The sequence below is a fragment of the Suncus etruscus genome, chromosome 17, assembly GCF_024139225.1.
Source record: "Suncus etruscus isolate mSunEtr1 chromosome 17, mSunEtr1.pri.cur, whole genome shotgun sequence".
In the NCBI taxonomy this organism is placed as follows: domain Eukaryota; kingdom Metazoa; phylum Chordata; class Mammalia; order Eulipotyphla; family Soricidae; genus Suncus; species Suncus etruscus.
Genome location: NC_064864.1, coordinates 412,845 through 439,971, shown reverse-complemented (window position 1 = coordinate 439,971; position 27,127 = coordinate 412,845). Strand labels below are relative to the sequence as shown.

General features: G+C 49.5%; 2 protein-coding genes across 2 annotated transcripts in view; one reads left to right on the top strand and one right to left on the bottom strand.

Annotated features, from left to right (window-relative positions):
* LOC126033530 (core histone macro-H2A.2) overlaps positions 1–15,549 on the top strand; it is a 49,990-nt gene extending 34,441 nt beyond the window's left edge. The window contains exons 4-9 of the mRNA XM_049790498.1: positions 1,253–1,450; positions 2,935–3,045; positions 3,960–4,059; positions 4,938–5,027; positions 12,330–12,504; positions 14,877–15,549. Of these exons, the coding sequence (XP_049646455.1) occupies positions 1,253–1,450; positions 2,935–3,045; positions 3,960–4,059; positions 4,938–5,027; positions 12,330–12,504; positions 14,877–15,042 (840 nt within the window). The 3' untranslated portion in view covers positions 15,043–15,549. The remainder of the gene's footprint in view (positions 1–1,252; positions 1,451–2,934; positions 3,046–3,959; positions 4,060–4,937; positions 5,028–12,329; positions 12,505–14,876) is intronic.
* A 1,229-nt stretch (positions 15,550–16,778) lies between these two features.
* Positions 16,779–24,712, bottom strand: AIFM2 (apoptosis inducing factor mitochondria associated 2). Its single transcript, XM_049790497.1, has 8 exons — positions 24,524–24,712; positions 23,931–24,046; positions 22,983–23,102; positions 22,573–22,665; positions 20,637–20,745; positions 19,873–20,025; positions 17,698–17,898; positions 16,779–17,126 (listed from the first exon to the last, which is right to left on the bottom strand). Exons 1-8 carry the CDS (start codon positions 24,699–24,701, stop codon positions 16,975–16,977), a joined length of 1,122 nt encoding a protein of 373 aa, XP_049646454.1. The 5' UTR covers positions 24,702–24,712; the 3' UTR covers positions 16,779–16,974.
* Between the last annotated feature and the right edge of the window lie 2,415 nt (positions 24,713–27,127).

Below are 27,127 nucleotides of genomic sequence, written 5' to 3'. Positions count from 1 at the left end.
GCCCTGGTTTACTTCGTTGCGTGGAACAAGGTGTAGTTAAATGTGCAGAAAGTATTGGCAGTGCAGTACAAGGCAATTAGTTATGAATGAAACATAGATCAATTGGGATTTGCATGGGCAAAGATTTTGCTGATAAAATGCATGGTCAGAAGAGATATTCAATAGGTCTAGCCCCAGCAGTGACCTTTGAACAACATTTTATCGAGCTTTGCCCCCAACAAATAAAACACTTTATCCTCTGTTATGTCTGGAATTCCTGAGCCCAGGGCAGCACGGATGGTTGGCAAGTTCTATCACCATATTCTTTACTTTTTTTTTTTCCTAACTTGATTTAAATACTGGTTTACAAACCTATTCATAATACAGTGCTTTTAGATATTCAGTGTTCCAACACCAATTCCAGGACCGGTGTGACCTTCCCTCCATCATTGTCCACAGTTTCCCACTCACTCCCCCCCCCCCCAAGCCTGCTCCCTTAGTAGGCACAGAACAATTTGTTTTATATTGCTGTGTGGCAACAAAATGGCAAATGGAATGACCAATAACTAGTTCAGTAGAAGACCATTGTTATACCTCACAATGGTGTTATCAAAGTAATTGAGCTTTTTGTTGTTAGGTGAGCCTTCTGTGCTATTGCTTTTATGCATTGATCTTAGTGGGCTTCTGTGCTACTTTTCATCTAAATTACTATACTGTTGGGCTGGTCGTGTTGTGAGACTTGGAGGAAGCCATGCACTCACTCCAGGAGCCACAAAACTAACTTCAGTGGCAATTCTTTAGTGTCCTGAGATTAGTAGTGAAGCTGTGTATGCTGGTATGGGGTCAGGGGCCCAGGTAGAGCCCTTGGCTGCTGAGATGCTGGTAACTGGGTGTCACCCTCTGATTTGCTCCTGTATAAAGGAGGCTGATACCAACAGAGCTCCTGCCAGTGAAACAGGAAACCCCATCAAACTGCTGATTCCAGGCTGAATCAATAGCACCATGGGTAGGGAGGGCATTTGCCTTGCATGCAGCCAACTTGTGTTCAATATCCAGCTTTCCATATGGTCCCCTGAGCCCACCTGAAATGATTCCTGAGTGCAGAGCCAAGAATAACCCCTGAGCACTGCCAGGTGTGGCCAAAAAACAAACTGCCGAGTCTGCCAGACCCCTGGGAAAGTTAAGGCAGGGTTAGCTAAAGCTCCCCCAGCAGTGACACCTGTCCTCAGCCCCAGCACTTGGCTATCTTGGCTCAGACATTTCCTCTTTCCAGCTGCTAAAGGGAGTGACCATTGCTAGTGGAGGAGTCCTGCCTAGGATTCACCCCGAGCTGCTGGCCAAGAAGCGAGGGAGCAAAGGCAAGTCGGAAACCATCCTCTCCCCTCCTCCGGAGAAAAGAGGGAGGAAGGCCACATCGGGCAAGAAGGGAGGCAAGAAATCCAAGGCTGCCAAACCGCGCACCTCCAAAAAGGTGAGCCCGAAAAATGAGGATGCGGTGCCCCAGCGGGGGTGGGTGGGTGGGTGGGGCACCTGACTGGACCTTGGAAGGAGAGAGCAGGAGAGGAATAAGGAAGGACTAAGACTAGGAGTTCTCAGATCCAGGACGCGGGCGGCTGTCACGGTCTCAGATCCCCACCATGGTCCCAAGTGAGTGAGACTCTACGTCTCTCTCCACACCTCCAAACTGTGTTCTTGCTCTTTAGACAGCTGCCTGAGCTGACCCACATAAAGGTGCATGTCTGGTATATAGCCTGATATGCCAAGTGACAGTTCTCCCAGATGCTGTTTGTGGAATAATACTTTCTTATGCTGCTTGGGACCATAACTATTGGCCACCTGGGGCTGCTTAAATTTGAATCCAAATGTGGTCAAAGTCTATTAAAATTTCAGTTCCCCAGTTGCACAAACTCTTGCAAGTTCTCAGTCTCCCCAAGCAGGGACAGGCAGACTTTTTTTTTGGGGGGGGGGGAATGGATGGACATTGCTGCTGGATGATTTTGACCCATCCACTTTTCCCTCCATGCAAACACACAAGGTTATCTATCTAGATAGGAGTTCAGACAATTCAGAGGACTGGAGGCCAAACTTCGGCTTTGCCTGCTGGTGCGGGGTCCCGGGCCCAGGTTGAGTCCTCAGTATTTCAAATGATCCCCTGAGCTCTGCCATGAGTCATCCCTGAGCACCAGACCAGAAATACCTCTGAGCATTGATAGATGTGACCCAAATCTTTAAAAACAAAAAAATAAATAAATAAAAACAAATAAATAAATAAAAATTCACTCCAGGGTCACCTTTCCCCAGAAGGTATTTGAGCAGTCAACTAAAGATGACCCCACTTAACTCTACTGCTTATCATCAGAAGCTGCTGGCAGTGAAAAGAACAGGGATGGGGCCAGAGAGATAGCACAGCCCAGTGGTGCTTGCATGTGGCTGACTAAGGACTGATGGCGGTTTGATTCCCAGCATCCCATTTGGTTCCCTGAGCCTGCCCAAAGTGATTTGTGAGTGCAGAGCCAGGAGTAACCCCTAAGCGCCGCTAAGTGTGACCCAAAAAACAAAAACCAAAGGAAAAAAAAAAAAAAAGGAAAGGACAGGGATGGGAGTGGAAATATGGTACAGGGGTAAGGCATGAATCTTGCATGCAACTGACCTCAGTTCAACTCCCCAGCACTGCTACGGACCCCCAAGAACCACCAGGGACAACTCCTGAGCACCGAGAATATCTCTGAGCACTGCAGGGTGTGGCCCAAAGACAAAAAAGAAAAGAACAGGAATAACAGAAAAAGGGGCTCCCATTTTCCTATCTTTCTTATTGCTGGGCCATGCTTTGCTTCATTGAGATCAGTGTAACATAACCATTAGCACTTTGATCTCATGCCCAAGTTGTTGTGGATATGGAAGAACTTAATAAAACCACTGTAGGTTTTGACCCTTCTTCCTAATGTCTGCCTACAGTCCAAGCCAAAGGACAGCGATAAAGAAGGGACTTCCAATTCTACCTCTGAAGATGGACCAGGGGATGGATTCACTATTCTCTCTTCTAAGAGCCTTGTCCTCGGGCAGAAGGTAAGTAATCAAGAGAAGTATGATGTGCTGTGCCATAGTTAAACACAGCGGCATTTTTATAACCTACTGTTCACAAGCAATGATGTGTCCTTTCTTCATCCCTTGCTCCCCTAATGTAATTAACTTTCATTCTCGTCTTGAATTAGTCCATTTTAAACTACTGAAGAATGGTGGAAGTGTTGCATTGTGGGAGCAAACCAACTTTTTAGTGCTGAAAGTGATTATGCCAAAGGTAAGCATAGAAAATCTGGCTGGAGACTAGATGGCACCTCTGGTTTGGCTGGGAATTGCTCCCACCCTGCTCCCTTAATTCCCACCAGAACTCCAAAGCTGAACTTCTCATGCTGCCTTTGGGAGGTCCACCTCGTGGTTCTGTGCAATTTATCCAAGAGACAAAATAGAAATATGGGTCTTCCCAATCTCCCTGGTGTACGAAGTGAGTTATTTGCCCATCAGTCAGTCGAGCTGCCTCTCTAGACCACAGAAAGAAAATGAACAGGGCTATACATTCGAACTGGCTTTGTGAGCATCGAAGCTGCCAGGCAGGCATGCAAATCACTCACTCCCACAAGCAGAAAGGTTCCAGAAGCCACGATTTATCTACCATGTCGACTGGCACTGAAATAAGACCCCACAGGAAGTCAGTTCATCATAGCTGGGGCCAATATGCATAGCCTGAAACTCCATTGAACAGAAGACCATGTGATAGGAAGCTTATACATGTTGGGCCTTCGAAGTTGCCCCAACAAAAAAGGAGGAGGAAGCCATGTGTGCCTTGTGAGAACTGGCCAGCTCACCTGATAATTAACAGCTTGGCCTTGTTATGGCTTGTCTGCAGCCTTGTATGTGGCTATAAACAAGGAAGGGAAGTTGTATGTGAATTTAATCTTCTCCAACTCCCCTTCCTACTGCAGCTGTCCCTGACCCAGAGTGACATCAGCCATATTGGCTCCATGAGAGTGGAAGGCATTGTGCACCCAACCACAGCGGAGATTGACCTCAAGGAAGATATCGGTAAGGTCCCGAGGCTCGACCATTCTGGCAAGGTCTAGGGCAGGGGTCTCAAACTCGTGGCCTGCGGGCCGTTTGCGGCCCTCCGTACAACATTTTGTGGCCCTGCCCTAGAGGAATCTTTTTTTGTTTTGTTTTGTTTTGTTTTAGTTGTTTGGGTCACACCCCCCAATGTTCAAGGCTTACTACTGACTTTGCACTCAAGGATCACCCCGACTTTGCCTCCTGCGGCCCCCAGGTAAATTGAGTTTGAGACCCCTGGTCTAGGGAGTCAGCACTTGTCAGCTGGGAAGTCCACTAGTGGCTGCACAATCTCCCCTGTCTTGGTCCTGAAGAGCACTTAGAAGAGAGCAAATAACTCACTTTTAATTCTACAGAAGCGTTTTATGCTTGTTTGGAGGCCACTCTCAGTATGCTTACTCCTGGCTCTATGCTTTAGGGATCACCATTGCTGGTGGGGGCTCGAGGGACCCTTTAGGGTGTCAGGATCAAATCTGAGTTACTATCATATGGCTTCCTGAGCACTACTATGAGTAACCTTTGAGCACAGAGGGACCCAGACCTTGAATATATCTGGGTGTGGCCCACAAATCAAAAGAACCAGTCTTAGTTGAGAATCCCTGGAAGGGTCTGAGCTTTGCTAGGAAGACCGTAGAGGGGGGAAAGGGGAAATCCTCTAGGATTCCCCTCAGAAGATTGCTAGAACTTTCATCTCACTGGACAGAAGCCAAAGAGTCCTACAACTAGTGACCACTGATGAACCGGATTTCAGAGCCCAATACCCACTTTCTATAACTTTTCTTCCTGCTACTAACATGGCCACGAGGTTCATTGAGAGCCTTGAAAGAACCACTCCAATGGTTCCTCCTTGCTCGCCACAGGGAAGGCCTTGGAAAAGGCCGGAGGAAAGGAGTTCTTGGACACAGTGAAGGAGCTTCGAAAATCCCAAGGCCCCTTGGAAGTTGCTGAAGGTAAGTGCAGGGTGGAGCCCACAGCTTCCACTCCTTTCTCTCCAGCATCACATGCCCTGGTGCCCTGGGTGAGCTAAGCCCACCGCCTGCCTCATACCATAGTCTGCCTGGATAGGCTGTTCCCTCTGCTTAGGGCATGATAAAGTAGTTTCAAATCTATTGGCATTAGAACTCCATAAAATGTGCCCTGTACCCCTTGAATGTGTGTGCCGTTCAAAGACATCCAGTACTAACTGGTGGTCACAGCCATCACTGCTACCTATGTCCAGGTCATGCTTATCACTCTCAGTGGAAACTCATTTACCATCCTCCCTCCATCCACCATCCACCCCATCCACCATCCAACCCATCCCAGTCACCATCTACCCTGCCCCTGAACTCCAGGAAATTTTTTTTTGGGGGGTGGGGCCACACCTGGTGGTGCTCAGGGGTTACTCCTGGGTTTGAGCTCAGAAATTTCTCCAGGCAGGTTCATAGGATGCCAGGGATAGAACCCGGGGTTGGCCATGTGCAAGACAAATGCCCTCCCCATTGTACTATCATTCCGGCCCCTAGCTCCAGGAATGTGCATGGTCTGAACATGATACATAAAATGGAATCACACATGTATTTGACTTCTGGTTCTATCTTCTTTCACTTCCAACAAGTGTTTGAGTTTCACCCCTGTTGCAGCATATACCTCAGCTCACACACATCCCTTTCTGTGGCCAAATCACCCTGCATATTCTTTCTCCACTCACCATGTGCAAGTTTCTGTATCTGTCAGTTGTGAGTAGAGCTTCTCTAAATGATCGTGCACTGTTTGTTTTGGTATTAGTTTGGTTTGGTTTTGGGGCCACACCTGGCAATGCTTAGGGCCTACCCCTGGCTCTCTACTCAGGTCTCACTATTGGTGACACTCAGGAAACCATCTGATGGGCCCAGGTTTGAACCCAAGTTTGCTACATGCAAAGCTATCCACTTGTACTATCCTTCCTCCAGCCTTGCATAGTTTTAGTTCAAGCAGCCATTTGCAAGGATATTGGGAAGCTTCGGACAAATGGATTCAAGTGCATCACTTGTGAATCAGGGCTGGGCTTTTAAGACACTTCACACCCCTACTGCACTTAAGCTCCAGTGTCTGGGAAAACTGGCAGATGTGTAAGCAGGGCCCATCTTTGATTTGGGGGAGTTGGCCAAGTGTCATGAGGATGATTACAGCAGCTGAGGGCCAGAGGGCAGTGACAAGCCTGAGCCAGTGGACAGTGTAAGGTTCTGGAGTGGACCTCTCTGGGTGAGACAGACAAAACTTCTGCAAAATTCAGCCAAGAATTGCTCTCATCAGATTCAATGGCAGAAGTAACAGGGGCTCCTAGTCAAGAAAAGCCCCAAGCTCACTTTGCTACTTTGCTCTGTCCAGGCCCCCTTACATCCAGCCTTGAGAGGAGGCATTTCAAGCCACGGCCACACACAATATGGCCGAACAAATGTCATTGCAGCACTGAGTGCAGCAGCAGGAAGAAGGAGAAAATTCCGAGTGTTATCTGTAGGAACAAGATCCAGTTACTCAGCCAGTGTTGCAAGTCAGTCTTTTATGGGGCTGACTGATGGAGGAATGGAAGATGAGGTCTTTCTCTTCCAGCTCGGAGCACACATCTGCCACCCTGTTCAGCTGGCGGTTCTGAGGTGAATGCGACGGGTATAAAGCTAACAGGTAGTCAGGCTTCAGAAGATATCAGCTTTATTCAGTGGACAAAGCTGAAGCCAAAAGCCCCAGAATCAGTCCTTCCAAAAAACCCCTGCCTTCCACAGACCCTTGCTTATATACTTCAGAATCAGGTACCACCCTAGAGTGGGAGCAGAATGCCAGGTCACACCCTAGGATAGGGCACAATCACCAATCAGAGTAGGATCAGTAACATAATAATCCCATGGAAATGTTTACATACACAACAATTCCCCCATTTTTAATAAACAAACATAAATAATATATACAAATAAGTTATATTGTCTATAATTATTAAAGGAAAAAATTAAGCAATAATAAAAGAGCAGCCGTTTGCATAGGCACATTACAGGAAAATGTAGAGTGAAACTCTAACCTAAGCACAGGGTGTCTAAAACTAGAAACATGTGTCAAGGAATCAACTAAAGCTCCAGAGATCTATGACGTACAAGATGAAGAATTCCAAGTAAGTTCTTTCTTGGAAAAGCAGGTGGAGAATCTGAAATTCAATGATCAGGGATCTAGTAGTCAATGGGGAGCTCCCGGGGGCAATCAGAAAGCCCAATTGTAATCCGTAGACAGAGACCCTTCGAAGAGATGATAGAAAAGCTGTGTAGCAGGCGAGATAAAGCATATTTTCTTTTTTCTTTCTTTTTTTTTTTGTTTGTTTTTTAGGTCACACCTGGCAGCACTCAGGGGTTACTCCTGGCTTTATGCTCAGAAATCACTCCTTGCAGGCTCAGTGGGCCATATGGGATACAAACCACCAACCTTCTGCATGAAAGGCAAACGCCTTACCTCCATGCTATCTCTCCGGCCCCAAAGCACATTTTCCATTTAAGTCCAGGTAGACCAGAAAGCCCATCTTTGAGGGCAGTGAATTAGGCCCTTATTTTGGTGGAAGAGACACATACCCCCTGCACAGTGGGGGGCCTTGCAATGATGATCAATAGGTATCCGAACTTAATCCAAGTTCTTAGTCCAGGCAAAAGTCCATATGAGGTCCGAAATTGATATACCAAGTACGGCCGATTTTTTTTATAGATGGGAGCTTAAGTCACAAACCAAAACAAAATGTTTAAAGCAGAGAACCTCCCTTTGAAAATAAATAACTTGAGGGTCCATCTAAAATGGATAGAACCTCCTTTTAAACCTTGTATTTTTGCCTATGATGCGCCCACGCAAAAAACCTTGAGAACAAACAAAAATATCATTTAGGAAATTATAGACAACAATATCTAACCCATTAACCTAAAGTCAAGAAAGTAAAACCCTAATGTAATACAACATCATTTCCTAAGATTAAAAACTAAAATGGAAAAACATTAATTACAATAGTCAAAAGAAGTGTAGTATCAAATTCAAAGGATTAAAATTATAAGAAAATTACAAAAGGTAAAATTTCTACAGAGTCCAATGTCAATCTGTAAAGATGAGGGGTCAGGAACTCTGAAAAGACTGGCCAAAGACACTTGATGTGTCTGGAGAAGTGGGTTGCAGCCTGGTACGGGTACAAAACTTCCAACAGTCAAGGACTTCTTCCTCAGGCTGAGATCAGGAGGCTTGTAGTTGTGGGTGAAATAAATGATTTTGCACATGTGAAGGGATTCCTGAAACTTAAATGTTAAGGACTAGGAAGAGAGAGGGAAAGATAAGGAAGACTAAACTGGGGAAGATAAAGTTAAGAAAAAGGGAACTATATACAAAATATGCAAAACAGACAGACACAGAACAAGACATACACATACAGACTTCATAAAAAATATAGACTTAACACTCACTCATACTTATCAAAAAATATTTGTTGGAAAGGATCCAAAAGAGAGCAAAAGAAAAAAATTCAGCTGAATCAACAAAAATGTAATAGCAAGCAAACTGTTTAGATGAATAATTTCAAATTCAAAAAACATTTTTATGGCAGAGCAGAACAGATCTGAACGAGAATTTCATGCACAATACAAACATGGAAAACTCTACTGTAAGTATATAACAGTATGTATACAAAGTTACTGTATAACAGTAACTCTCTGATAGTCAATCATAGGTGAGAAGCACTGTGAAGAGAGTAAACCTAAAAAGTATCATTATGTCAGCATTATGAATTCATTTCCACCTTAAGACCTACATTGAGGGAAATAAAGCAATGATGTTAGAATAAAAAGAGTGAAAGTCACTAAATGAGTATACCTAAAAAGGAAAAACAACATTAATATGATGAGAAATTTTTCTTTCAGGTGAACCTTGAGTAAATTAAATTGTAAGATTTCATGATTAACTGAGACCTGGAGCAATAATGAAATTAAGACAAAAATCCATCATACAAGAAAACGCATTGGGGTTCAATCATTTTCAATCCTATTCATTGATCATGCCTGTGGGAGGAATCCTAGAGCATTAATAGCAACCGATAAGGAAGTGAAATGATTATCTGGTGTTCATTGTAGATCTTTAAGAAATATAAAACAGGATGTATGCTGCTGTGGATTTCACCAATGTATTAGGGACTTTTTTGATCTTCTTGTCATCAAAATTGATCCAGTGTTGTCTTGCAAGCAATTTTACAGTATGAAGTACAGTGTCCATAGTGAACTTTACCATAATGGTTTGACACTGATGATAAGTTGTATTTCTTAATCTTGCTTTTATTCTCTGAAGTGCATTCTACTAAATTGAGGTCTTCTAAAAAAATCCACATAAGTGTGCAATTTTTTTATTTGTTTGCCATCAAAAGCAAAACGTTTCAAGTGTATTATTAGTACTGGTGGCAGTTTCCATAAATATGTTTTCTTTGAAAAATCCCTTCTAGTATTGTAGCTGTTGCACTGAACTTTGTCCTCATTCCTTAACTCATCTTCTTTAAAAAATTCAGAGAGGGGGCCGGAGAGATAGCATGGAGGTAAAGCCTTTGCCTTTCATGCAGGAGGTCATCGGTTCGAATCCTGGCGTCCCATATGGTCCCCCGTGCCTGCCAGGAGCAATTTCTGAGCCTGGAGCCAGGAATAACCCCTGAGCACTGCCGGGTGTGACCCAAAAACAAACAAAAAAAAAATTCAGAGAGGCATTCCTGTAATGTACATTTATCTGTAGATGTGACAGTGACAGCCAGAGACAAATGAACAAATGTCTCATAAACTTCAGACTTTTGGTAGCATGTGCGACACTGTAGTATAGATTTGAATAGTCAGTTATTGAGGGTCCAGGTTCAGCCTGTTCGAGTGCCATTATGTTGCAGTCCAGCCCTTGATGGGGCTGACTGATGGAGGGATAGAGGATGAGGTCTTTCTCCTCCAGCTCAGAGCAGGCGTCTGCCACCCTGTTCAGCCGGCGGTTCTGAGGTGAATGCGACGGGTATAAAGCTAGGTAGTCAGGTAGTCAGGCTTCAGAAGATATGAGCTTTATTCAGTGGACAAGGCTGAAGCCAAAAGCCCCAGAATCAGTCCTCCCAAAAAAAGCCCTTGCCTTCCACAGACCCTTGCTTTTTTTTTTTTTTTTGTGGTTTTTCGGTCACACCCGGCAGTGCTCAGGGGTTATTCCTGGCTCCAGGCTCAGAAATTGCTCCTGGCAGGCACGGGGGACCATATGGGACGCCGGGATTTGAACCAATGACCTCCTGCATGAAAGGCAAACGCCTTACCTCCATGCTATCTCTCCGGCCCCAGACCCTTGCTTTTATACATGAGAATCAGGTACCACCCTAGGGTGGGAGTAGAATGCCAGGTCACATCCTAGGATAGGGCACAATCACTGGTCAGGGTAGAATCAGTAACATAATCCCATGGAAATGTTTACATACACAAAAAGCCAGCATAGTGGTGCTTACAAAGTTAAAAATTCAAGGGAAGCGTAATAGGTGCTGTTTCAGAACCCCTGGTAGAAGGGCAAAGCCTGGACCCTCTGGACAGAAAGGGCAGTAGGAGTGTCCCTCAATGGTGGCAATGTGTGGAGCAACCAGGGAAAAGCACCTCCTAGAGATACTGAGCCATAAGCGGATGTTCCTGCAGATTTGCGGGCAAACCTCCAGGGGAACAGTTGGTGGGAGGTGACCCGCTATGAAAGTGTCCTTGGGTGATACAGAGGCCTAGGCAGCTTCCCTCAGAGCTCAGCCCAACCCAGGCCACCAGCTCTGAAAAGCATCTAACAGCCAGCAGGTGTTAGGTGGGGGCTTTGGTGCTTTGGGGCAGAAATGAAAGGAAAAGAGACTGGGTTGAACCAGTGGTCTGGGGTCCCTGCAAGCTGCACGGAAGCTGGGATTGGCATCAAAGCACCTGGTGACTCTGCCGGCCACAGGTCCTGCCAGGCGCACCAGGAGCACTGCTAAGCCGGAGGAAATGGTACTGTCAGCACATTTCGAAGCCATGGCTGCGTCCTCCCACAGCAGAGACATGCACTGGCTTCAGGAGACATCCAGGAGAAAGAGAGGACTAGCAGGGAGAGCTTCCCAGATGGAGGACGGGCCACTCAGAGTCCCCTGTAGCTCTGGGGAAGGAGAGAGGGCACACCTGAGGGAAGGTCTAAAAGCTCTCCACAGCTGCACCACTGTCATTCTGGGCACTCAGGTCTTCAAATGCAAGAGACTGTAAGGAACCAACATCGTGGTTCCTGCAGGTGCTTTTGCTGGTGTTGGCAACTTGGCCCTTCCCAAGCACTGGGACATTAAAATTATGATCCGACTAACAGCTAAGCTTTCCAGTTGGGGTGGAAGACTTTTTGGGGTGTCCTGGGTAGCAATTGAAAGGGGCATGCCAGGTTTTCCTCAGTTAAATGTTTGACTCAGCTCTGACATCAGAAGCTTGTTTTCTTTGAAAATGATTCAACAGGTACTGGGGAGATAGCACAGAGGTAAGACTTATCTTGCAAGAGACCAACTCTAGTTCAAACCCCAGCATCCCATATGGTCTCCCTGAGTCCCACCAGGAATGATCCCTGAGATCGAGCCAGGAAGAAGTCCTGAGCACCATCAAACTTAGGACAAAAACAAAACGAAACAAAAAGTCTGAAAGTCTTTGTAGTCATTTCCACTGGCTGGTACCAAGTTGTCCCACATTTAGTGGCTTCAACCAACACAGATTCCTCTTAGTACTGGAGGTCACAGGTCTATCCACAGAAACTGTTCACCAAGAAACTGGGGTGGGGGTCTTCCACAGCTGTGTGACCTTCTTGGCTGTTGGTCCCTCCCTCCATTGTCTCAGCACCTGTCTTTGTCCCTCTTGCCTCTCTTGCCTCAGGGGTCTCCAGCTGGGGCCCAGATCTCTTCTTAGGACTCGATTTGCCTCTCTGGCCCAGGGCCAGGAGCCCTTTTGCCATATAAAGTTAAGTCTATAGGACCCGCATCCAGGAAAAATGCCCCTCAGCCACACAGCACCAGTAGTGACTCCAAGTGAGCCATTGTTGAAGCACCACTGTCTGAGGGAAGAGCTTTGAGGGAGCAACTGTCTCCTCGGCTTTCACTCCCCCACATGCTCCTGCCTGCCATGGCTGGATTGAAGACAGGGTCCGGCCTGTCCCCCCACATGGCAGAGGGCCCCAGGGTTCAGTCCAGCCTCGGTGTGAGGAGAAGCCGCGGAAATGGCCTGAAGTGTTTCTCTCTTGTGTCCCAGCTGCCATCAGCCAGTCCAGTGGACTCGCAGCCAAATTTGTCATCCACTGTCACATCCCTCAATGGGGCTCAGACAAGTGTGAAGAGCGGCTCGAAGAGACCATCAAGAACTGCCTGTCGGCCGCCGAGGACAAAAAGCTCAAGTCTGTGGCATTCCCCCCTTTCCCCAGTGGCAGGTAAGCAGGTGTGGGGTTCTGGGTGAGCAGAAGAGGCTGGGGGCTCACTCTTTCTGGGGACCCAGAAGACTGCCCCCTGGTCCCAGACATCCAGTTTCTGCCTTCAACTTACTCACTGGGGGCCCTTAGTGACAGTACGGCAGGCAGACTACTTGCCTTGCATGTGGTCTCCCAAACCCACCAGGAGCTTTTTTTTTTTTTTTGGTTTTGGTTTTGGGGTCACACTCAGTGGTGCCCAGGAGTTACTCCTGGCTCTGAGCTCAGAAATCACCCCTGGGGGACTATATGGGATGCCGTGAATCAAACCACCATCCATCGTGGGTTGGTCAAGTGCAAGGCAAATGCCCTACCTCTGTGCTATCTCTCTGGCCCCCATTAGAAGAGATTTCTGAGTGCCAATCCAGGAGTACCCCAACAGAAATAAAAACAAACAAGAAAAAACAAACAAACACATAAAATACAGTGGGCTTAAGCAACAGCACAGAGGGCAGGGCTCTTCTCTCAGAGATGGTTGACCCTGGCACTTCATAGGATCTCCAAGCCTACCCAGAGTGGTTCCTGAGTAGAGTCAGGAGTGAGCTCTCAGCACTGCTGAGTGTGGTCAGAAAAATAAAATAAATATAATTAAAAAAACTAAAGGTGCCTGGGGCCGGAGAGTTAGCATAAAGGTAAGGTGTTTGCCTTTCATGCAGAAGGTCTATGGTTCAAATCCCGGCATCCCATATGGTCCCCCGAGCCTGCCAGAAGTGATTTCTGAGCAGAGTAACCCCTGAGTGCTGCTGGGTGTGACCCAAAAACGAAAAAAAATAAATAAAGGTGCCTCGTCTGTAGACAAGCCAGGGCAGCTCAGAGAGAGCTGAAGACTTCGTGTCCTGGTTGTCTGTCTCGTCCTCCCCATGGGGCGCACACATTAGCCTTGCCACAGGCAAGTGAGGACTTGTGTTACGCAAGTCCCCCAGACCAGACCAGGGGGGCTGACCCCAGAAGCCACTCTGGCTGTGTTCCTGGGCACTGAATCTTTGCCCTGATGTCATTTTATTGGCATGTCCAACTGGGTCAGTGAGAGGACATTGAATGTGGGGGAAAAGTGGTTGTAGGAAAAGTGTTTTTGAGCACATGGCTTTGTCCATGAATAAACAGCTTATCCAGGGGACTGAAGCAATAGCACAGTGGGTGAGGCACATGCCTTGCATGCAGTAAGGTTTGATCTTGGTTTGATCTCTGGCAACCCATATGCTCCTCCGAGCACTGCCAGGAGTAATTTCCGAGTGCAGATACAGGTGTAAGTCCTGAGAGTGGCTGGGTGTGACCCAAAAACTAAAAAAGAAAAATTTTAAAGTAAATAAACAGCCCTATCTTGCATAGACACCACTTTTGAGGGAGCTATGAATACCTGCTATTTTGAAGATCAGGTATTTAAAAGTGGGCCCATAGTGTTTGATTTTAGTTCTGGGGGTCACAGCCAACCATGGAAACTGTGGTGCTGGGGATTAAATTCTGGGCTTCATGTATGTTCTGCCACATTAGCTGACTCTGGAGTTGGCAATACTTTTTATTTTTCTCTGTATTGGTTTTGGAGCCACATCCAGGGTAGGCAGGGGTCATTCCTGGCAGGCCTTGAGGGACCCTATGTGGTGCCAAGTAGCAACCCCAGGCAGGCTGTGTGGTCCTAACCATTTTTCATGGGCCCTTCTCATGAGACCGTCAGTAGTGTTGTTTTTTTGTTGTTGTTTTTGTTTGTTTTGGGGTCACACCCGGCAGCGCTTAGGGATAACTCCTGGCTCTATGCTCAGAAATCACTCCTGGCAGGCTTGAGGGACCATATGGGATGTCGGGATTTGAACCAATGACCTTCTGCATGCAAGGCAAACGCCTTACCTCCATGCTATCTCTCTGGCCCCTCAGTAGTGTTTTATTTTTTTCTTTTCTTTTTTTTCTTCAGTAGTGTTTTTAAATGCTCAAGTCCACCTCAGCTGGATTCAGAGTCCTTAATTCAGCAGTGCTGGGGAGCCCTTTGACCTCAGCTCAAATCAGCAGTCACCAGCCAGGGGCCTAAATGATAGCACAATGGGAGGGTGTTTGCCTTGCATACAGTCAACCTGGATTCAATCCGTAGCATCCCACGTGGTCCCCCAAGCACTGCCAGGAGTAATTCCTGAGTGCAGAGCCAGGTGTAACCCCTGAGCACTGTTGGTGTGACCTAAAATCAAAACAATAACAAGAAAAAAAATGACTAGCCCAAGAGTCAAGGGAAAAGCCTAGCACAACCCCAGGCCTTTTCCCACCTCACTACATACACACACCCCAGCCTAAAAGTAAAGTTCCCTGAGACCCAAGTGACCATGGCCACCTCCTCTTTTCCTTGGGCACAGAAACTGCTTCCCCAAACAGATGGCTGCCCAGGTGACCCTGAGGGCCATCGCAGCCCACTTCGACGACTCAAGCGCATCTTCGCTGAAGAATGTCTACTTCCTGCTCTTCGACAGTGAGAGCATCGGCATCTACGTCCAAGAGATGGCCAAGCTGGACACCAAGTAGCCACGACTGGCCACAGAGCAACGGGTTTGGGTTGTGTACAAGGAGCCGACGTGGCGGTGGCAGGGGGCAGCTGGCAGTGCCCGCCCTGGCATGGCCTTTGCCCACAAACCAGCTCCCCAGCCAGGGCTTCTTTCTCTGTGTTTCTTATTTTAGAATTGTTTGTTTTTTTAAGAAAAGACTTCCTTTTAGATTTATAGCCTTGACTTTTCCACACACATACACTCACTCACACACATCAAGCCTTTAAAACTCTTTCTGCCAGGGCAGAGCGCAAAAACAAGCAGCTTGGTGTGAGCTGTCTACTCAGTGTTGGGGAGACCAAAATCAGGAGGCATCTCGGTGCATTTCTTTCCTGTTTGTGTGCCCTCCTCTCCTCCCCAGGAAGATCGGGAATTCCTCCAGCAAAGGTTTTTGTTTTGGGCTCTTTTGTTGTCCTTGTTGGTTTGTTTGGGGTTTTGTTTTTTAAAGAAATTGAAAAAAAAAATAAAAGATCCTGTGTCTTTCTTAGGACATAGTCTTTTATTGCCACACTGTCCTCAGCTTGAAAAACAGTGTTCCCCAGGGTGAGAGGTCAGACAAGCCCCTGGGAGGCCTCCAGTTCACAGGCCTTAGACCTGCTTCCTGGGGAGCCTCTTAGCCTGCACCCACACAGAGGAGGACCCTAGGAAGGCTTTTGAGGGTTAGGGGTGGCCAGCCTGGTGAGATAGGTTCAGCCTGGGGCACGAGGAGACAGACCCCAGCTCCCAGCCTAGGTGGATGGGACAAGCAGAGAATCCAGGTGAAGCCATGTCCGCCTGACCTCTATAGGGGTCTGTGTTGTTCAGAAAGATCAACCACCACTATTGCTCCCTTGTGAGCCCTCCTGCCTAAAAGTGCTCTCGGAAACAGAGAGAGCGTTCCGAGGCTGACTTTATTCTCTCAGGAACAACCTTGTGGTAAGGAATAGCAGAGTGGCCCAGAAAACTGGAAGCACAACACACACACCACACCACCACGCCACACCCTCCTGTCCCCCTGCAGCTCTCTCTAGAGTTGCTCACTTACAGATGTACCTGGGACAAAGGCTCACCTGCTGGACCCTTCATCCCGTTCCCTGCTCCCCTCTCCATAGATACCACCAGTTGTGGGCACCACATGGGGATCCCCCATTAACAGTGGGAGACTTGGTTGCATGGACCAACCAAGAGGGAAAAGTTCTCTAACAGCTAAAAGGCAAAACAGTCATGTGAAAGCCAAACCAGCTCAGAGGAGCCAGACTAGATGGGGTGCCCTCCTGCTATTGTGGGGGGTGGGCAGATTGGGTGTGCTGACTCTATCCTACCTCTACCAGCAGATAGGACACTAGTTCAGGGAGACCCAGCTCTGCCCAAACCTGAAAGCTCTGGGTACCATACACACACACACACACACACACACACACATACACACATGCCCACCACACACACACACACACACACACACATACACACATGCCCACCACACACACACACACACACACACACACACACACACACACACACGTGCCCACCCAAAAGGAACTGGGATATCGGTGGATGTGTCTCCCAGGACCAAGTGAACCATTCAGCCATCACCAACCACTCAGGTGACCTTTCAACCCGGAAGGAATCCTATTAGAAGATGTCCACATTAAAGCTTTCTCTCTCCCCCTCTCAGACTCTATCTCCTGTCCCACTCTCACTCTCTCCTACTCTCTCTCTTATCCTCTCTTGTCTTTTCGTTTTTTCCCTCCTCTCACTCTCACTCACTCTCATCCTCATTTTGTATAGAATTTGTTTCTGGTCAGTACATTGGCATCTTATTCCATAAAAGCAGCTTTTGCCCGTGGGCACTCATCAGCAGTCACTGATGTCACTCCATCATGTCTGTTCAGCCACGGTGGCCACTTCTTGGTCCTACTGCCGGCTTCCCTGGTCAAGGTGGAGTCTGCCTCATGGTCTTCCAGCTCGTGGAGATGAACAGGTCCCGGCTCTTGGCCAGTCGGACCATGAGGCGGCCTACGTAAAAGCCGCTGATCTGGCCCACGCCGTCATTTCTCCCCATGGACAGGAGGAAGGTGAGTCCCCCTGTGGAACAGAGACCCTGAGACTAGAATCCAACTCATCCCATGGCCACTATCCTGGAGCAAACCTGCCCTAGCCCTTAGACTCTTGGATAAGTCTTCCAGGAAGGAGGGGAAGACCATAGTTGAGGTGGGGGTTCAGAGGAGCCATGCCCTACAGTGCTGTGGAGACCCTACAGTGCCAGAAACAACCCATGTGTCCAGCATACATTGTGTGTGTTTGAGCCTCCTGAGCCTCTCCCTAGCCCCCTGGTTTATTTTTAAAGAGCTGGAAGGGTGGTTCAGTTTTAAAGTATTTCCTAGCTGTTGGCCCTTACAGATCTGTTACTGTTTCCAGAGATTCAGGAGTTAGAGAGATAGAACAACCAGTAAGGCACTTGCCTTGCAAGAGGCCAACCCAGGTCCATTCCCAGTGTCAAATATGTTTCCCCAAGAATTGCCAAGGGTCCCTCCAGAGCCAGGAAAATTTCCTGAGCACTGCCAGGTATGGCCCAACATCCCCACCCCAAATTTTTCCCAGAGATTCAGTTTCTAGGCCCAATTCCCTTACACCACCCTGCCCCAGGAGCCCAGACCTGGCTTGTAGGCCTTGAGGGGCCTCTGTTTGGCGGTGTTCACGATGTTAGCTACGGCGATGCTGGCATGGAGGCCAGCGTGATAGGCCATCTTGGGCTCCTGCAGGTCTGTACAATCACCGATGGCGTAGATGTTGCTGTGACCTTCCACCTGCAGGTGCTCGTTCACTCTCACTGCCCCGTTGCTGGCCAGCCGGCCCTCTGCTGAGCAAAGCCACAGAGTCAGTCCTGAGGTGGAGGGGAGTCCAGTGCCAGCCTCAGGGAGCAGCACCCCAACCCCATTCAGTTTAGGTTTTTGTCTTGGATCACACCCGACAGAACTCACTCTGCACTCAGAAATTACAAGTGGCAGGCTCAGGGAGACTGTATGGGATGTGGGGATAGAACCACAGTCGGCCACACACAAAGCAAACACCCTTGTCACTGTACTATTATTCTGGCCCTCTTCTTTTTTAAAAAAAATTGTTTTAATTAATTCTTTAATTGAATGACTGTGAGATACACAGTTACAAAGTTGTTTATGATTGAGTTTCAGTCAAACAACATCCAACACTCATCCCTTCACCAGGGCACATTTCCTATGACCAATGTCCCCAGTTTCCCTCTCAGCCCTCCACCCCTGCCTGCTTCTATGGCAGTCTCTCTGTCTCTGTCGTTCTCTTCACCCCCTCACCCCAGGGTCCTTTATACAACATACAACTCTGTAAGTCACAACTACCAGAACTCAACACACAATAATGAATTAAGTTGCATCTTACTCAAGACTTGACATCCTCTTCAATGTGGGTCAGATTTGGGGAAAGGAGCCCTTAGTTTCGGAGTCACCCTTGGCTGTACTCCAGGCTTACTCCTGGTCCTGTGCTCAGGGATCACTCCTGGCAGTGCTTAGAGGACCCTATCAGGTACCAGGGATGAAACCTGGCTTAGTTGCATGCAAGACAAGCATTCTAACCTCCTGTACTAGCTCTCCAGCCATAAATGTGGTTTTTTTCCAAGGTGGGACTTGCATGATAAATGTCCCCTCTTCGAGAACTTCAGAGGCTATCTTTGAAATTTTACTCTGCCTTTTTTTACAGGGTGAGGTGTTGCTGCCAAACTCTGTCCACACTAAGTGCTGTCCTACCCCACCACACGTCACTGACCCAGCTGCCTCCTCATCCCGAGGTTGGCTGCATGGCTCCCTGCAGCCATGGACTCTGCTCACCCAGGAAGGTTCTCAGGAGTAAATGCTGAGAATATGGGTGCACACAGCAAGCACAATAGGATCTGAGAAGGAGTTGGTGGGTCTTGGCACTCACACTTCCTCTTCTACTTCCCCCCAGAGTTAGATACTTCAATGCTTCAACATGAGCTTGGAAAATGCCAGGCCACATTATTACACATCATTCCTCCACCCCTTCGAGTGGATATTCCAGGCTCAAGTAGCTAAAGATGAGGCCAGAGAGATAGCATGGAGGTAAGGCGTTTGCCTTGTATGCAGAAGGACGTTGGTTAGAATCCCGGCCTCCCATATGGTCCCCCCAAGCCTGCCGGGGGCGATATCTGAGCACAGAGCCAGGAGTAGCCCCTGAGCACTGCCGGGTGTGACCCAAAAACCAAAAAAAAAAAAAAAGTAGCTAAAGATTTGTACCACCAGAGAGCTGCGGAGAGAGCAGAGCAGGCCTGCATCCCCTCTGCATTCCTCCCACCATAAGCGAAAGAAAGACAAGGAAGAGACTTGTCTGACATTGGCTTCATCTCTTACCAGTAGGGGACAGGCCCTCCCTCTGAAAACTTCTGGCCTGAGATTGGCCCAACTGAGAAGCACAGGGTGGACTCACCCGTGTTTCAAAATTGGGTTTTGTGCTAGAGAGACAGATAGGACAGTGGGGCAGGTGTTTGCCTTGCACGTGGTCTCCCCAGGGTTCAATCAATCCCTTGAGTCCCACCAAGAGTGATCCCTGAGTGCAGTCATAAGTCAGCCCTGGGCACCACCAAGTTGGTGGCCCAAAAGCCAAAAAAGAAAAGAAGAAAGGTCGGAGCCACCTTTCAGTAGAGACCAAATGAGCTGGCAGAATGGAGGGAGCTGGCAGAGGCATGTTGACATCCAGGGAAGGGCCTGCAGAGTCTCTGGGGGGACGAAGCATGAGGAGCAGCCTGAGTCAGTCCAGGATCACAACACAGGCCCCCAATTACCTAAAGCACTTCGGTAGGCCTGGCTGTTGATCTTGATCCCGTTGCAGACAATCACCAGGTTACAGGCCACCTCCGTGCCTTTGTCTGTCAGCACCTTGATATACTCTCGATACTCGTTAACTGGCAGCTCCTCCAGATTGCTCACCCGCTCACCTGCGAGGGACATGGGTGCTACAGACATGGACCCAGGACACCCCAACAGCGAAGCAAACTCCCCCTCTTCTCCCCTATGCTGGCAGCACGCACCCACTGGGCTTCCAGACCCCAGGATCCAAGCAGGGAGAAAAGACTCAGCAACCATGTCTGGGAGCAGGGCCATTTCCTAAGAAGTTCTGGGGAAACTTCTGGAGCAAGATCTCACATGTGGTGTGCTTCTCTGAATCAGGAAGAGCCTGGTCTGGCTTGGAGGTCTCACTTGGGGCTGCTTTGAGACTGCTCCCACCTCAGGACATTCCTGATGGTGGAAGCCAACTTGAGCAGGCAAAGCCTGTAGTGCTCTGGCTACTGTGCTCTCTCCACTCCACAGACGCTTTTACTGTGGGTAATGACTTAAATAGCTAAGGCATTTACAGCCTGTCCAAAGCACCAGCGGGCAAAGAGGTGTTTTGGTGCCCTGGAAATCCTGGTATGCCAGGTCCTGCCATGCCAAAGGACAGATCAGACACTGGAGTCCAGGACCAGAGTCTCAGGGAGTCCTAGAAGGACACAGCCAGGTCCGGGGAGGGACCATTGCCATGGGGAGGGGGCACCACAAAGGCACATACTCAGCAGTAGCTTCACACCCTTCCGGACCAAGATCTCCTTCACTTCTTGCCGGACAGCTGGCAGCAGCTCCCGGTCAGCGAGGGCTACTTTGGAATGAATGAGTGTCACCTGGGGGACAGATAGGGACGGGCAGAATGCAGAGGCCTTTCAGCTTCCCACTCCTAGGTAAAGGCTGAAAAACATAGCAGCTGGCTGGCCGCACCTCTGCCTGTCCCTTACAGCCTCACAGGGAGGGAAACTGAGGCAGTCGGCCCACCACACCTCTGTCCCTCATGGCCTATTATGGGGAGGTAAATTGAGGCATCCAGTCCTCCCCACCTTCGACCCCTCACAACAGGAAGGGAAATTGAGGCCCCGGAAAGGATCTGCTGAAGGTTACAACATGGTGAGCTCCAGGGCCAGCCCTAGACTAGCTGTCCCAGGGTCAGATGACTCAACTCTTTTTTGGGGGGATTTTGGGGAGGCACACCAAGCAGTACTTTGTGCTCAGGAGTCACTCCTGGCAGGCGTGGGGAACCATATGGGATGCTGAGGTTCAAATACATTTCAGTCACGTGCAAGGCAAATGTCCCACCGGCTGTGTTTTCACTATGGTCCCTTAATTCTTCTTAAATCATGCTCCATGAAAAGCTAAGTGGGAGCTTTTTCTTTCTTTCTTATTTTGCTTTTGTTTGTTTTTTGGTTTCTAGGCTACACCTAATAGTACTTAGTGGCTGCTCACAGTTCTGTGCTCAGGGATCACTCCTGGCAATACTTGGGAAATCATACGCAGTATCATAGATCATACCAGGGTCAGCCATGTGCAAGGTGCACACCTTGTCTCTCTCACACACTCACACACACTATCTCTCCAGTGGAGTAATTTCTCGGTGCTGTTGGGCATTTAGGAGGATACAGTTTTCATACAAGCCACGATGGATCCCTGAGGACTAGCTCTATAGTCAATACCTCAGGCATGACCACGTGCTCTCTGGGTAAACTCACAGAGACAGTCAAAGTGGGAGCTTCAAGATCAGGCAGCCTGGCTTCAAGGCTGTCTTGGGTCCGCACCTGCCACCTCCCATAGCCCCATGGCAACAGGAAAAGGAGAAAACGTAAAGAAGGCAAAGGGTGGCCCAGGCATCTTGACCCCATAAATCAGACTCCACACGCTTTTACTTCAGTCAAGCCAGAGAACACCCAACAGTTTGTCGGAGAATAGTAAATAAATAAGCCCATCTTGATCTTCCTTTCAAAACCTGCCAGCTGCTCCTGATGGAAAGAGCCATCCCAGACACAAGCACAGCTGGCCAGAGCCACAAGAGGGGTTTCCGAACATCGCTGGGCCTCCCAGAGGGCAGGCAGGATCTGTGTTCCTCCTCAGAGAGGTGCAGGGGCCCTCATGGTTGGAGGTCGGCAGGCTATCCCAGTCTGCTTAATGCTGTCTTTTAAACACCTAAAGAGCCTTTTGTTTATTAAAATAAAATGATTGCTGGGGTCAGAGCAACAGCACGGAAGGGAGGGCATTGCCTTGTACATGGCCAACGTGGTTTTGATCTCCAGCATCCCATATGGTTCCGGGAGCAACCCTAAGCACCTCTGGGTATGGCCTCCCCAAAAAACAAACAGACAACAAAAACAATGGCTGCGTCTTTGACCTAACCAAGGCCAGCAAGAAGAAACCATGAAATTCTCGCTCTGTCCTCAGAGGGGCAACACAATGAGAACACGGACTAGAGCTTGTGGAACCCTCTCTGGATTCCCGGGGCATCAGTAGAAGGATATTCCATGACCAGCAGGAAAAAATTCCACTGTGCCCAGGTCAGAACTAGGCCACACCCCATAATGGGCCAAACCTCATAAAGTAACTCCTTTTTCCATTCCTGAAGCACCTCCTTGTGCTCAGCCATGCCCACCTCTTTCTTGGGGTACCCACCTTTTTCTCAGGATACCCACCTCTTTCTCAGGGTACTCTGTCTTAATCTCTGCAGCCATCTCCACACCTGCAGAGCCTCCTCCCACCACTGTGATGAACTGGGCACGCTGGACCTGGGAAGCCAAAGGGGACCACCTTGGCATTACTGGCCTCACATTCCAGCACAGGACACGATGGGGCCAGTGGTCGCCTTGCCAAAGATGGGTGGAGAAACCTTTCCAAATTCGGGGTCCCACCTTTGCATAGGGCATCTCAGGAGGCTGAGATGAGGTGTGTGCCCCCAACCTGATCCCAGAAACTGGCCGGCGGGGTCTGAAATTGGGACTCACCCTGTGGCACATGCCAAGGTTGCTTGCCAGAAGCGCATTTCTCTCTCTGTCTCGCAGACTGGCTTCCCTGTCCCTACAGCCTCCCTCTGCTTGAAGCTCACCTGCCTCACCATGTCCTCGTAGGACTCGATGGCCTCCTGCTGGCTGCAGACTTTGTTCAGTTTTCCGGGAAAGGGGCCGGTGCTGCCTGTAGCCAGGATCAGGTGTGAGAAGGGCAGCGCCTAGGAGAGGTGAGGGAAGTTGGGCTGGAGGTGGCCCCCAACATGCCAGGGACTGGGGTGGGGAGGTTCGAGGGACATGTTGGCAGCAACAGTTCCAGGGGTGATCCTGGGATCCAAGAAGTGCAGAAGGCAGCAGGTTTTACCACCTGCCAGAGTCACCCATAGACATGGGGCAGTCCTCACTGAAGGCCAGGAACAAAGGCATGACAGTGACAGCACAAGTGCAATTGGTTTTCAGGGGTCTGCAAACTGTGGCCCCGCAGGCCACATTTGCCTGCTGAGGACATTTGTCCAGTCCATCAGGTGTTTCTGCCACAGCTGCCTGTCCTGCTTAGCCGTGTACTTGTCCCGGACTCACAGTGCCCGTGTGGGATGTGCGCTGCGCTCTCCAACTCCCCTCCTTCTCTTCATCTCAACTCCTCCTCTCTGTCCCGGGCAGGGGTCCTCAAACTATGGCCACTATTGTTCATATTTTTTTAACTATAGTCCGGCCCTTCAAAGGTCTGAGAGACAGAGAACTTGACCCTTGTTTTAAAAAGTTTGAGGATCCATGGCTTTAAGGTTTTCTAGCTCTATGGAAGAACTTCTGCCCTGAGACAGGAAAAACATTAGAAAAAGAGAGGTGTCAGGAAGGCGAAAGAAGGATGCTTCAGAGACCCTCTTAGCAGAATGAGGCCGTGTTGGGACATCACGTTTCAGAAGGTACAAGACCAAACTTGGTAGACAGGGATGACCTGGATTGGATTCTGCTCCCCCTTGAGGGTCAGGCGTGATGCCTAAGCAACCAACCCAACATCCAATGTCCTACCTAAAGGCCACCGTGCTCACCTCCCCATCCTCCAACATCACCGTCTGATTCTTCAGGTCGATCTTCACCACCAGGCCCTGCCGGAAGCTTTCCTTGAAGGTGGTCACATAGGAAATGAACGTCTTCTTGGCGAACCCTGGGGAGAGGACACAAGGAGGTCACCGTGGGAAAGGGGCATAATTCCGAGCTGTGCATTCACTGGTTGGGAGCCCAGGCCAGCAGGGAGCCAGAAGCTGATCCTCCTGACAGTGGCCCAGGGGCCTTGCACCCACCACGAGGACTTCAGCTCTGGCTTCTTTTTTTTTGTTTTTGTTTTTGTTTTTTTGTTTTTGGGTCACACCTGGCAGCCGCTCAGGGGTCATTCCTGGCTCTACGCTCAGAAATCGCTCCTGGCAGGCACAGGGGACCATATGGGATGCCAGGATTCGAACCGCCGTCCTTCTGCATGAAAGGCAAACGCCTTACCTCCATGCTATCTCTCTGGCCCCCAGCTCTGGCTTCTAAACCTGGATGTGGAAGTTGCTTAGGGCCAGTGACCCTGCATCACTGTGATTGGCCAGACCCCCAAGAGAGACCATGTTCACAAAGAAAGCCCCGGAAAGGACTCCCTCACCACTCTCCACTGAGGCGCGAAGAGCGGCCACATTGTGATGAAAGGAATCCTTCATGTCCACCAGCAGGAAGGGGATGTTCAGGGCCTGCAGCTGGCTAGCGGCTGCGATCCCGCCGAAGCCCCCGCCCACAATCACCACGTGCTGAGCTCCTGGGTCCACCGACACCTGGGACCCCATCTCGAAGCTGCTGCTGCAGGGAGAGAAAAGAAGAGCACAGCAGAGTCAGGAGGGCCAAGGAGAGAGGCAGAGCTCGGGTCTCTCCCAGAAAGGTCTTAGAGGCCAAGATTACATATTTGGTTTGGTGTTTAGTTTTGGGGCCCACCTGGCAGTGCTCAGAGCTCATTCCTGGCTCTGTGCTCAGGGATCCCTCCTATACTGCCATGGAAACAAATTAAACCCCAAAGATCTGCCACAAGCAAGGCAAACGTCTTACCTGCTCAACTATCTTTCTAGTGCCCAAACTTGATTATTTTTTTGGTATTTTGAGCCACATCCATCAGTGCTCAGGGGTTTTTCCTGGCTCTGCACTCAGGGATCACTCCTGGCGGTGCTTGAGGGATCATATGGGATGCCAGGGATCAAACCCGGGTTGGTTGTGTGCAAGGCAAATGCCCCTCCCCACTCCAGCCCCCAATTTTTATTTTTTTAAAAATACAATTCCAACTTTGTGGCATTTAAATTCAGTTTTAAAAAACAGGAGAGATCCTAATTGATCCCACTCCCAGGTGCCTTTGACCCTGAGCGTCTCTGCACATCTCATCAACCTTCTCAGCCTTCCTCACTACCAGCTCCTAATATTCCTCAAGCTCTGAGCTATGGATTCCTGGTAAAAGGACAGGCAGTGATAGCCACACCTTAGGGCAGGTGCTGGCCCAGTGGCTGAGTCCTTGCAGGCATGGGACCCTGATATAGGACCATGGATTTGGTCCCTGGCATCACTCTGGAAGCTGAGAGTAGGCTGTGTGTAGTCCCTGGATCCTCATCAATCTCTGGACACAGAAATCTAGACAGAAGAGCCTGGCCTTGTGAACACCATCACTGCGGAGCATGAGAGTTGGGGAGAGACTGTGGGCGGAGCGTGTTGTGTGTGTGAAACTGGAGTCCATTTTCTGCACCCCATGGTCCCCCAGCACCATTAGGAGCAACCCCAAGAACCAACCTGGAGGTAGCCCCTGAGCACTTCCCATGGAGTCCTGGAGCCCATATGAGCATCACCACCAAAATGTGTTACCCCTGAGACCTTGGCCCTCAAATGCAGTGTGAAGCAATCCCCATATCTTCCATCACATCCCCAGGCTAGGAAAAGACAGCAGAACTGAGCCCCAGAACCCAACCGGGGACACACCACCTAGGCAAACCCCAAGACCACAGTGGGCCCAACACATCCGCCTCCAGCCTGAGGTCCAAGGCCAGGAGCATCATGAGCAGCTTCCAAAATCAATTTACAAACAGGATTTGGTGCACAGTGGCATGGGTGGAGAGGCCTTCCATGGGCAGTGGCAGAGGGAGAAGAGGTGGTACTGGTCGGGAATGGCACAGGGAAGCCTGCACGCTAGAGGGCCCAGGAGAGGCGGTTGCTACAGGATGCAGGAAGCAGGAGGGCGGGAACAAGCTGCCACTCCTGCAATACCTGGGCCCAAGGGCTGCCACTGTGAGCATGTCAGCAGGCCACATGCATTCCCAGCTGGTGCTCAGCGACCTCACCCATTCCTAGAAGACTGAGACGTACCCTTGATTGAGTCTCAGAATTGACTCAGTGCTGGACCCTGAAGGCCTCGGAAGCAGAGCATTGTCGGAGGGTGGGGGGTTGTTCCTACGTGCAACTCTGCTCAGGCAGCCAGAAAGTGGGGTTACCTGGGCCCCGCAGTCAGCCTCCAGGGTCAGGCCTTAAGACAAAGCCTTCCGTGTCCATGGTCTGTCGCTGCAAAGAGCTGAGAGACCAGCTTAGGGCTGCCCTCAGTGCCTGGTGCCCAGCTCAGTAATCGCTGACATCTAGAGGTTGCCCTTCAGTCTGGTCCTGACCACGGGAACACCGAGATGAGCCAAGAAACTGTGAGGAACCCAGGCCAGCAAAACTCTGATGGAGCAGGGAAGGACTAGGGAAGACCTGGTGGAAAAAAGCTGCGCTCTGAGGCCCTGATGCAACCTGGGCGCCCGAAGGGCACTGCAGGCAGTGGAAGGAGGAGGCACCCTTGGGCTGGCTTCCAAGGACAGAGGCACCAGCCAAAGGTTGGGTGAAAAATTCAGGCCCATGGGACTTCATGGACAACTATAAGCCACCTCTTTGTCCTCAGTGTGACCTTGGGAGCAAGCTCTCCCCAGACCTCAGGGACCTCCTGGGATGAGAGGGGCTGTACTGCTCCAACACCTGGACCCTGTTCCCACACTGAACTCCAGACCCATAGAGGGGGAGCAGCTTCCACTGCACCCCCTGGCCTGTTCTCAATGGAGACCCAAATGCCAGGTGCCGAAATCTCCCAGTTTGAGTGCTGAGGGATCTCGCTCTGGGTGCTTGGTGAATTAGGGATCCCCCAACCCCATACTATCTCTCTGGAGTCCAAGTTTGACTTTCAACTTCCCTCTAAAGCCAGGCCCATGGGGGA